This window comes from Halyomorpha halys, unplaced genomic scaffold (genome assembly GCF_000696795.3).
Source record: "Halyomorpha halys isolate HHAL.00 unplaced genomic scaffold, Hhal_1.1 Scaffold29.1, whole genome shotgun sequence".
NCBI classification, from domain to species: Eukaryota; Metazoa; Arthropoda; class Insecta; order Hemiptera; family Pentatomidae; genus Halyomorpha; species Halyomorpha halys.
In genome coordinates, this window is record NW_027115892.1 from 1,037,684 (window position 1) to 1,050,750 (window position 13,067).

The following is a 13,067-nucleotide window of genomic DNA, read 5'->3' on the forward strand; positions in this document are numbered from 1 at the left end:
TTTACATATTAGTACAAGAGCCAGGAAGAAAAAAAGGCAGTTATTTCACCCCAACTTTTGATTACTTTAATGAAAACTAGGTATAATTACTAGTCGAGATTGATGAGTCTGCCAAGTATAGGGAGGGGGAATAAACAATGGCGGCTGTTTGAAAACCTTAAAAAACACTCATTGTTTATCCGGAGCTCTATATCTTAAAAACTACCAACAACACAAGAAAATCGAAGAGAATATTATTTACAGAAGAGTAAATTTGCTGAAATATTAGCCCCCTATAAGACCTATTTACGTCCAATAGTTCTCGAGATTAGTAGTTAGTTAATTTACTTTGAGAATTCTATATCTCAGGAACTATGTGACGTACAGATGTCTATTAGCACTCATATTAAAGCTAGTTAATTGGACTATAATGAAGTTTATGACCTTTATCTTCGTAGGAATAGTAGTTTTCATGATATTTACTAAAATAAATTGATTTATAGTTCGGAGAATAAGTTTGATTAATGAAAAACTTCATTTGGGAACCATTGGACGTACAGATGTCTGCCAGTGCTCAAATGAAAGCAAGTTTAATTTAATAAAAAATAGTTAATTATGTTTATCTTTGTAGAAGTAGTAGTTTATATGATATTTGTCAAAATAAACTCACAAAATGTTAATTTCTAGTAGTTCGTATAAAATGTTGGATTTTTGAAAAAATAAAGAAAATTTAATTTGCTATAAAGTAGTTTATGATACTTATCTTCGTAGGGGTAGTAATTTTTATTATGTTCTCATATGAATATGAATTTGACAAATGAAAATTTGTCCGAACAACTATAAATCAGTTCATTTTAGCAAATTTCATGTAAACTATTACATCTATGAAGATAAACATCATAAACTACTTTATTGCTCATTAAACTAGCTTTATTTGAGAGCTAATAGACATCTATACGTCAAATAGTTTTTGAGATATACATTTTTCAAAATTATTTCACTAACAACTGATCTTTCAGTAACTCCCATACAACATTTTTATGAAATGTTGATTTTTAAAAACCTATGTCTCGAAAACTATTTAACGTAAATAACTCTGTTAGGGCTCATATTTTAGCAAATTTACTCTTCTTTAAATGACGTCCTCTTAGGTTTTCTAGAGTTGTTTCTACTTTTTAAGATATAGAGCTCCGAATGAAAAATTAGTTTTTTTCTATCGCTTTGAAACAGCCGCCATTTTTTATTCCCCTATCTATAGTTGATAGAATTATCAATTTTAACTATTAATTATACATAGTTATCATTAGAGTAATCAAAAATTGGATTGAGATAACTGCCTTTTTTCTCCTCTTGGGCTCTTGTACTATATTGACTTCTAAATTCCAACGGTTACTGAATACATACAGACTTACTACAAACTTCTTCATGAAAAATTACTGGGGCACCAATACACACTTATTGGACAAGTGGCCATGACTCTCATGCCCGAGGAGACTAAAAAGAACGTGGATGAGCGACATGCTAATATGTGAAAGTAAGAAAAGCCAGAGGCTTTACCCTGCCAGTTCTTATTTATGTCATACATGCTTTTTGTCTAATTGTAACAGACTGAAAATTTGCTTATTGTCAATTTTCTATTTGAACAATTGCTGTAAATAATAGGAGAAAAAATCGTGTATATAAAAAATCTAGCTGACCTCTAGAAATATCAATAATTTACAAACATGGAAAAAATACTATATTTGTTAAATGAAAAATAAAAAAGGTTGCATTGTCATTGTTACCTATACTCAACCAATTCATCATTTGTCTCCTCTCATTCAACATAAATTCATTTAAAAATCTAATCACTCCCTGATAACAAAAAAAATAGTTTGAACTTTTGCTGAATAAACACTAAGAAATTTATCTGAGATCATGTTCCATTTCATTAATGTAATGTGTTTGCATGATTCAATTCATTTAATTATTTAATATAATGTGTTTAACTTACAAACACCTATAAAATACATTTTACTCATTTCAAGAAATATTTCAATTGTTTGTTTTGTTTCATACAACTATTCTTTGAGATTATATAGAATTGTTATGTGACATATTAAAATTTAATTTCTTAATATACGATTTTCTGAATTTCGCTTATTAATTGATATTTTCCTATATATGGTTAAAGAATTATAATGTAGATACATGTAACAGGTTTCTGGAAACAATTTTTAAAATATGTTCCCAGTATATTGGTCTATCTTTGAGTGTAACTGACAGAGTTCTTTAGACGTTATTGTTTATTATTTAAGTATTATTATTATTATTATTTCATTTTCTATTAGATTTATTTATTATTATGTTTCATATTTATTTATTTTTGCTATGCTAATATATGTGAATTATTTAATTTATGTTGTATTGCGTACTATAATTCCTCTTACTATTTATAATGATAAAATCAAAGTACATATTATTTCCTGATACTTTAATGAAACTAAACGGTTAAATAATAATTATATCTTCCTAAACTAGCAATTAACTAAGGAATTGTTAAATAATTTTATGTCTCTGTCGGAGAACGGGTTGTTCCTCGTTAAGTATAATAGATCTTCCCAGCGAAGGGTTAAACAGATTAAAAAGAAGGATACTGGTACAGGGCACACAACAAGGATGTAATTAACTGTCCTATTAGTAAGATGGTAATAGCAATTGATTAGTGACAATACTCAGCGACCTTAGTGACTACGGCAAATATTTAGATTGAGTTTCTCAAGTTTCATGGCCTTTCATTGAGTCAAAACGCACCTAACTTGCTTTTAGAAGCAATGTTCAAAAGTTTTACAATTAAATCAGTGTAGATTCCTTACCATTTCTATTAGGAAAAAAGGTAAAAAACCAATTTGTAATGAAAAATAATTTTTTTAAAAATTTTAATTTATTTATTGATATTTACAACTTTGGTCATAGTTATGGAATAGCATGATACAGGCATGTAGAGAGTCTGCCCATTGAAAAAAATTCTAGACGAGAAGATCTCGAGGCCATCTTCTTTTCAGACGCCTAGAAGGATTATCAGGTAACGAAGGAATTTAACTAAGTTAGAAGCAAGTTGGTATGGAAGTTTAAAAAGTTTATCATAGAAGGATTGGTGTCTGGTTCTGTCCAAATCGGCAACATATGGAACATTGAGGTCCTGATGGATGAAATAATATGTGATAAAGCAAAGGAACATTAAGGATTTAAGGATTGTAAGGACAAAAGAGGAGTTAGATGGTTTAGTGGACGTCAAAAGTTGAAATCTGTAAGTCCAGATAGGCCTAATTATAGTCATATAAATGAATCTTTTGTAATTAGTTGGAAATTTAGACCGTTTGTCTAGTACATGTGGAAATATTCCGAATCGTCGAGCAATTTCCTGTCTTGTATGAGGATTCCAAGTCAGTCGTTTGTCTATATCTAGTCCTAGGTAACAGATCTGTTCGACAGAAATAAGTGGGATTTTAGTGAAGGATACTGTGGGGCTGGAGAAAATTAAATTTCAGTTATTCGAATATGGATTTGACTTGAGACAGACAGATACAGATCTAAAGTTTCTAAACGTCTATAACGTAAAGTGCGTATAGAAATTTCCAGTTCGATGTTCGGACAAAAATGTTTTTCACTTCTTGTATGAGGACAAACCTTCGGTTGTGAGGAAGCAAATACGTATTTTTTGAAATTCTTAAACCTATCACATTATTTTTATTGATTGTTTCAAAAATTCATTTTTCAACTAAATATCAGTAAAATGTTAATAAAAAAAGAAAGTACTGGCTCATAGTATTTATATTATATTGTTCATGTAAAATTTTAAAATAGTGGCATGATTCTGCAGTTCAGTTAATTAATTATATAAATACTAAATCAAATAAGAAAAAAATAGTCCCTAAATAAACTACTTAAATACTTGGATGGAATAGCTAGTAATATAGTAATGTAAATAAGAATATTTATATATACCATCGGAACGATAGTTATCGCATGTATATGATATGACCTCCCAAGTGAAGTCTATCTAATTTTACGATCGTTAAACAGTAAATATGCGCAGTAAAAGGTAAAAGTAATTAAACTCAAACCTCGATTTTTGAGATATTCCAAACTTTAAGTGAAGTTATACAAAGGTTTTTGCATGGAATAACAGATTTTTTTTTTATTCTTAATTTAAAACAATTTTGATCCTTTTTTTTCCTCTCAACTTTTATCCTTTAAAATTTCTCCAACGTTCTCAGCCCATTCTCAAGGATTCCACCTTCAATATTGATGTCATTTCTTTTTTAAATCTTAAAATTGCAGGCTAATTGTCCTTGTCACATATAAATTTTTCTAAAAACTTATATCTTAGATTTAAAACTGTTTTACAAAACACTTTCCTTCCTTCCTTCACTTACATTTACAACTTAAAAACAGATTTTTATGTCAGAACTAGTCAGTCACAAGCATATAAAACTATTTAAAATAATTAGAGATTAATGTAGTTAGTAATTAATTTAACTTTTTCTTCTTTTTTATGAAAATTAATTTCCATGATAGCATATTAAACACTTTTGCTCTCAACGGCTAATATAATCTCGTCATTTATCTTTGTATTCCCTTCTCCCCTATTATTAGTATAGTAAAAAGTTCATCGAAAACTATTCACCGTAAGATCTGTATTTTTAATCTCTAAAGTAATCAGCTTTTCGAGCCAGAGCGGATTACACAAAATATTTTTCGTTAGAATTGAGATAAAATTTATGGAAATAAGAATTTCTTTTTCCAAAGCAATATTAATTGACCATTTTTTAGATGGACAATTATTCCTTTATTAAATTTCTGTTCCTACGCTATTATCATGTACTAAGACTAAGGCTGTGAGGTGAACTAGGTCAGGAGAATATAGAAAAATTACTGAATATTTCAGTAAATATTCGACATGGAGATATGGAAGTATAATAACTCAGAATTCATTACTTTTTTTTTTAAATTAATAAAAATCCACAGAAAATATTATAATGAAATTTATTCAGAGAAGAAATGTACAAAACCTTGAATGCGAATTCGTAAACATTGAATTATTGCATTTGAAAATAACTAAATGAACTATTAGAATAAACCAGTTTGAAAACACTTCCTTTGCTATTAATGGTCGGTTGACACATGTACTTCAGAACGACTTAGCTGATTTGGTTTTCCCCTCAGTTGGATTCAACTCTCACTAGCTCAGCTGTGACAGTGTCTAATTATTCAACTCCATTTTTTGTATGTTAATTTTTGTTTAAATAACCCTCCGCAATTTCCAATTGTTTTCTATGATTTCATAAAAGTTTGTTTTTTTCATTTCCATGTAGCTGCAATTGCATAACTGTTATTTCTTGCCGATATTTTTCTTTACCATTAGGTACCATGAAGTTAGGACTGTAAATCTGATATATAGGGATCGAGCTCATACCATCTCTAGCCTGAGGAGTAAATTGCTTTTCAAACTAATCTGTGTTCTTTCATGCTCGTGGGCGATTTAAATAATCTAAAGGATATATTTTCCGTTTTAATTAAAGAGTTTTTTTGTTTTTTTGCGTTTCCAATAACAGTTAATTTTAGATTGGACTGATCCAAAACGCTGCACAAATCAAAATCGTTATTTTTTGCTTAACTAATGCCATACTCTTTGGCGTCCAAAAGAGAATGAACGAGTTGGTAAAGTTTCCAGGATAGTTCTGACTCATCCGTATTTAGTTCAATCATCTAAAGTTCAAAAAGAGTATTTTTTAGAATAAATCATATTTTTTTCTCAACGATAGTATACGTTTTTTGGGATGCTAAATAGAAATTTCGTATACTTAGTTTTCGAATTATAAGTGAAAAGCTGAAATAATATCAAATTTTATTTTCATTTTTTATTTTCAAAACCTCTTTATTTTTCATTTAAATACAATAATATATAATACCTAGGTATATATAATATGATAATAATAATATCAAACGCATTATTATGTTTTTTCTATTTGCATTGTGAACTCAAACCGTTGAAAAAAGAACTTTTTTTTTTCAAAAAAATATCCTTTTTGAAATATATATTAAACATATCTGTACTATTTCATAGCACGAAGAATTTTTTTTAGAAACTTTTGACTACCTTAATTTTAACGGAATAATTATTTATTCATACAGAAAAATATAACCAATGTGGTCCGACGAGATGGCAACATCTATCGATCGAAGCCAAAATAGAATACACAAATGATAAACATTAAATTAAATATGTGTAGGTTATACTTTTGATTATAAGCGTTTTGAGGTGGCTGTGTCGGTTTATAAGCTATAACTATACAATATGAATCAATTTTTAGTGATAAAACTTAATTAAAACAACTAAATAGAAATTAATGAAACAACTTATGAAGTGAATAATAATGATACGAATTTACTACAAATATATTAATAATAATGAAGCTAATAAATTCGTTTTATGTAGTGAACTTGATTAATAATAGGAAACTATATATATAATATAATATAATGTACAACATAATATGTAACATGGTATTTACTATAAAGAATACAATAAAAGAAGGAGAATTAAAACTATAAAGCAACTAAATAATACGATATAAGAATACAATAACACTAAATATCTAAGTATATCTAAATAATTTATAAATATCAAGTTCGCGAAGTGGAGTTTAAAAAATTTCGGTTAGCTATCTGTTCACATGGTCAATAAAAAACTTTTATTAATATTCATAAAAATTATAAAGTACCAAGTAAATATCTTTTAAAAATGCTTAGGTTCATAGTTATGAGCGAAAAACAGACAAAAGTTTCAAAATTTTGTACTTTTTAATTTTTATTGTAGGATTCAGCGCAACAAGAAAGAATACAGAATTGTTGAAAAAAAAACGGTCTATGACTTTTTCTTTGGAAAACCCATTGTTAACTCTCATTTTTACAAATAAATTAGTCAAACTGACTAATTCTGAGCTTCATAAAGTGTTGTTTAACATAATAATATCGAGGTGGTGCTTAAATCATACCTGAGGAGGCATTAAAAAAAAAAAAAAAAAGTTCCTTATAAACTTTGTAATCTTAGGATTACTAAATAATTATTTGCCTTAGTATTATACAACTATTACATCATCAAATTCTTCTTATGCTTAACATTTTATTATCTTTATTTTTTTTATTTCCGATTTAAATAACATACATTTATGCAAAATTATTTTTTTAGTTCAAGTATAATCTTGAAAATAATTGGAAATTGTCTGTATAACCTTCCAAAACTAGTTCTGCTTTTATCCTGCGTCCCACGACACACCCATATTTATCTGTTCTTTCTTCTTCCTATTTTTTTTCATGAGAAGGTTAGTCATCTAAACCAGATAGATAATGTAAGAAAGTGATATATGACGAATTCAGTTTAGATTTTATTTTTTTCTCGAATTCATTTAGGCATGAATAAATTCTTGGATGAGCTACTCTCTCGAATTACCAAACTTTTATTTGCTATAATCCATCAAAATTTATCTTAACATCTCCAATTAAGTTAAAAGCAGGTAATTTCCTCATTTATATGACAATTTTGCAAAGAATATTTTGAGAATAATTTTAATAAAATAATATTATAAATAGGACGATATTTGAATACAATAAATATTATAATACAATAAACTATAAACGACCTTAAGAGTGAGAACTGAACCACCAGGGATAAATGGTAGGGGAAGCAGTATCTACCCCAGGTCGCCAGGTAGAACTCAGTCAGTCTTTGACTTCTGCTCCAGCCATGGCAAGTCTTCCAGCAATCTTCTTCTTCATTGTGAGTACCTCATCTCTATTCTTCTTCACTCAATCGTCATTATTCAAACGAATAACGTTTACGTTATTCAAATGTTTTTAAGACTACATGTTGCTTAAATGTACTCAATAAAGTATTAAATATTTTTACAATTCATAGGACTCTACTGTGCCTAGAAAAAAAGTTTTAGTACAAAGAAAATAAATTAAAAAACATAATGGGAATAATTTTTGTGATGAAATAATATAGTTTGAATTAAAGAAAAAAAAAGTCAACTCTATATTTTACTGAACACAAGACTGGAAATTAATGTAGCTTTTATTCGAAAATCTAGCCACCGTCTGTCTGTATTTTTTTTTTTAATAATTTATTTATTGATATTTACAATTGTATACATATATACACATCAAGTAAATTTGCTGCAAGTGATTTTATGAAATGATAAAAACATGTGGAGAATCTACCCATTGATAGAGCTCCAATGTCTGTAATTATATATATTTTTTAAGAGGGTAGTGCGGATATATATGTCATTTGAAATAAATAAAGTTCTCTAATTATGGTAACGTAATGGTTTTAATATGTGTGGGGATTAAAAGGCTAGTGGTGTAGGTCAAGTTTGCTTTATTTTAATTAAGTGAATATTTTGTAAATTTACTAACTCACATATGTACATATATAAATTTAAATGACATAATTTTTTTTTGTATATATAAAATATTCACTGTCATAATATGCAGCGAACTTGGTTTTTTCTATCATTATAATAATTCCCGTACATACTGACTTGCTTATGATTATTTTTAAGTTAATGGGATCGCAGGTCTTTATTATTATATAAATAACTTTTTTTTTTCTTCTAGACGTGATGCTAGGTGTAAGGGTTGTTGCCCATCCCTTTCTCTTAATTAAAGAATTCCGATAATCAGGGCCAGAATAATTATTTATTATATTATATTACTATGCCTTTCATTATCTGGATTGATAGAAATATTTATTTTTTGCAACTGACTGTATTCAATATAGATTGTAAATAAATCATATATTTTCTTTAAAACAAATAGAAAAGTCGATAAAATTTTATTTGATGAATCTTTAACTAGAAGATCTTTGCTTTGTTGTGTTCTTAATCTAGATATCAGCTTTGTTGTAGTTTAAGCAATAGTATGAGTGCAATTTGTATCCCACAGGAAAATATATCAGATATTTTTATTTATATATACAAATAAGAATAATTGAGTTTTTATTACTTGAGTTAAGTATAGATTACATCGACACATTTATACTCCATATTGTATACATTTAGCTCAGTATTTCCCAACCGATGGTCTGCGGAATATAGGTGGGCCTTGAGAGCCTTGGGATAGACCGCGGGAGGGTCCAGCATATATTTTTGTGAGAATGTATTGTTAGAACTATTTCATTTATTATCATTTCTTGTTTGAGTGTCAAATATATTTTAACTAGCAAATACACAATAAAAGTGACTCAAGAAATTCAGAAGAGAAACATAATTTTCGAATATTTTCCGATGGGGAACCAATGTCTTAGATGAAGCAGAAAATCTGCTACTCATTAGTTCATAATGAGTTCATTATCAAGTATTAAGTAAGTTCGTAGTTAAAGAGATATTCGTACAATTATGAAATATCATAAAATTAATACTGAATTATTTATTTACTAAAAATATTATTTGTCTCTACTCTTTATCACTCATATAAAACTTTAACATATGTTCCGGTTACTCATAAATAAATAAACATTATCTATAACTTGCTTTTTATATAGAATTATTATATAAAACATAATGGACATTGAAAATATTTTGGGTATATGAAAAACGTTATTTAAATTCTGATTTAAGAATAAATTTTAATTAATTTAATTTTATGTTTTTATGTATTGATATCGAAGCTTGAAAATCATAAAAGAAAATTAGAGATAAATGAAACCTATCGAGAACTAAGTCGTGTTTTATTTATACTAATTAAAAATATTATTTACTGTCATGTAAAAATAAAATTAGACAAAAATTTAGAATTTCAACTCAGGAGACAGAATACAAATATAATCATATAAATAGTAAAATGTAAGATATCGATGAATAACCTTAGTTATCTAAATAAATCGTTACTAAGCAAAAAGTAGATAGTAGAAATAATTCCCAAACAACTTCGTCATTTCAAGCACGATCCTTATACCATCTTATGACGAACACTGTCACTAAAAAAGCCTAATGCAATTCCAGCACTCAATGGTGGTAGGGGGTATCGAACGACCGTTACTCCTTATCCACTACACCCGACGAAAAAAGTAGGTCTTAGGAAGATTCCTTCTCAAAGTGCTTATAAAATCTTCATTTTAAGCACATAATATAATTAAAATGACCTAATTGTCAGAAGCAGTCATAAGCCTTATTATTCTCATAATACTTATTATTTTCGAAATCAGAGGTATATTCTTGAAATTATAATTCCCTAGACAGGGATCATTCTCTCTCAAACTTTTATGGTAGGCAGGATAAACTGTTCGTTTAAAAATATTTGCATTTCAATTTTAGGTTCCTCCAGTGAAAATAGAGTACTTAGAAAAGAAAGTAAGTTGTTATTCTTGTCCACTATTAGTTCTAATGACTTCCCTTTCTCTTGCCCCTCTCCCCCAGTTCTGTTTAATGAACTTTAAAATTTTTGGTTACTCATCACTGAAGTATAATAGAATGTAAATAAATATTTTCTTAGCTTGAACTCTCTTAACATTTCTCAAAATAGTATCCAGAATGAATTTTTTCTTTTCTTTAAAATCGATATGAAATAATTTTTTTCGTATTTTCCTCGAAAGTAACAGACATTTCCACAGTATTGAAGGTCACCCAAAAGGGACCCATGAGCATTTTATATCTACGTCATAAACTCTCCTCTAGATGGCGCTTTTTGGATTTCGGGGATGGTAAACTATATGCTCTGGATCGAATGAGCTTTGTTGGATTATAGGGTTGTTTTCTGGGAAGAATTATTATCAATAACCCCATGAAAGTAAGGGGTGAATATCGGTCAAATTTCTTATTTTTTTTCTTTTCTCGATTTTTCACTCTTCAACAACAGTTCTAAATTGAGTTAATAGGTTGAAAATTTATATTTAAATTGAAAACTCGTGTTAGAGAATTATCTTTTGGAGTTCTGAACTTCCTCTCCTCCCCATCAGTGCGTTTTTGAAAGCGCATTGTTGAAAGAACTGAATCATTTTTCATTTTAACAAAAAAAAAAATAAAAAAGAACAAATACGATTTTAGTTTATAGAGCTATGCTGCTCATTATTTTTTTTTTGTTTTAATCAATTTCTCAATATATACAATTTTTTTTTTGCTCTTAAAAACGGAAATAATAGTTTAATGAAATTTTTAAAACATTATTTAGTTATTTAAAATAAATAATTTAATTTCTATCTATTTTAGTCTCAACATATTTTATTTTTCAATAAAATCAGGGCCATCAGGGACAATCTACTTAATACAATTTTGGAATTATATGATTTAAAAACTCTAACTCCATGCAGGCTATTCTGCCCAGGTCAAAACAACGATTTCTAATTAGTCAATATTCACATTAAAACCAAAATTAAAATAATTTACAGTCACTATTTGTTAAAACTTTATCACAACAATTATTTAGTTATTTATTAAGATTAAGTGTTGTTTATTAGTACTCAATAAATTATTGCATTTTTAATTCATATTTCCACAATTTAGAGAATTCTAGTTTACCCTGATGAAAGTTTAAATACAAAACAAATAAATGAAAAAAAAAAATATGTTGAAATAACATGTTTATATCTTCAATTTTTTATTTTCTTGTTTTGATGTAAAACTTGTCTCAAAGTGTTGGTATTCATTATGAAACTAATATTTTATTAAAATTAAAATTAATGAAATGTTTAAAACATTTTTGAATAATACTTTAACAATATATGGGATTTAATATCTTTATATGCTTACAATTTAGAAAATTTTAATTATTTCCAAAAGCCTAGGAGTTATTTTTATAGCAGAATTCATTGGTTTAGTTGGAAGTTTAAACTCTATATTTACATAATATATTAAACTTTCAAATTATAATTTATAAAATATAGAACCAACATACAATTATGAGAATTAGGTCCCGCAAATGAATGCGAATTGAATAAACTAAATTTTGATCTCTTTTTTGTGATGAAACGTTTATATTATTTGAATTTCAAATGATTGCTGGAATATAATTACTCAAGTCAATAATTACTTCGATCCTTTACTTCAAATAAGGAGAAAACTTAAATAATAACTTACAACAAACATTGTTGTTAATACACAATTGGGCCATTTCAAAAGCCCTAAGCCTCTGGAATAATTGCAAATAGCCCTTCAAGGTTTCGCTAATTTAGGCCTTGTCAGGACTGAAAAAGACAGCTTGTGGATACTTCTGGGACGATCTATCATTATGATATTGAAATACTTATCCAAAAGAAAGGATGTTTCCAATTCCTTGTTGTTTCGGTCGTGTTTGATTACGCATAACTTTTAAATGAGATAGAAGTTTTCCTAACTATAACTGAAGCAGATTATTCAAGGGATGTTTGCCCGGGTATTATCTTTCATACAGATAATTTTCAGTCAGAAGAAATTAATGGATGGTTTTAATAGAGTCACGACTTTCTTTAAGATACAATGAGTGAAAGTACAATTTAATGAGGAGATAATTTACAGTTGTCCAACTATTATTTTATATTTTATAGTGTGTATTAATCTTAAGTGTACTATTGTACATACAATATACGAGATAATATACATTTTGGATAATAGGTTTAATTTAAATTTAACTTTCAATATGAAAAAAATCCCATTTAGTGCTTTGGCAATAATTCTTTAAGACACATTTAATTTAATGCTTGCTATTATTTAAGAGGAGATCTCTTAAAACACCCATTGCCATCTTTTCGGGTTACCAGCAGTTCCCAAAGTGGGTACCATAAGGCAATGTGATCTCAAAATATTAGAAAAAAAAATTGACGAAAATATCCAATATAATATCTTTTTTATTGATTCATTTTTTTTATTGTTCAACTGATAAAAGTGAGAAAGTAACTCAATAATTTTTACACCAGTGATGCGGCGAGAGGGATGCGCTGGGATCTCTTGAGCTCTGCTCTACCCCTCACACGTGGGGGATAGTGTGGGCTCAGGGATCCTCAGGTCGATTGTGTAAATATTGTATATATTATTTTATCATTATGTTATTTTATTTATTTATTTTTCATA

At 27.9% G+C, this 13,067-nt stretch overlaps 1 protein-coding gene across 1 annotated transcript in view; it reads left to right on the plus strand.

The window, feature by feature from the left end:
- Positions 1 to 7,696: 7,696 nt before the first annotated feature.
- LOC106683953 (uncharacterized) overlaps positions 7,697 to 13,067 on the plus strand; it is a 41,480-nt gene continuing 36,109 nt past the window's right edge. Inside the window, exon 1 of the mRNA XM_014425729.2 lies at positions 7,697 to 7,801. Within this exon, the coding sequence (XP_014281215.2) occupies positions 7,697 to 7,801 (105 nt within the window). The remainder of the gene's footprint in view (positions 7,802 to 13,067) is intronic.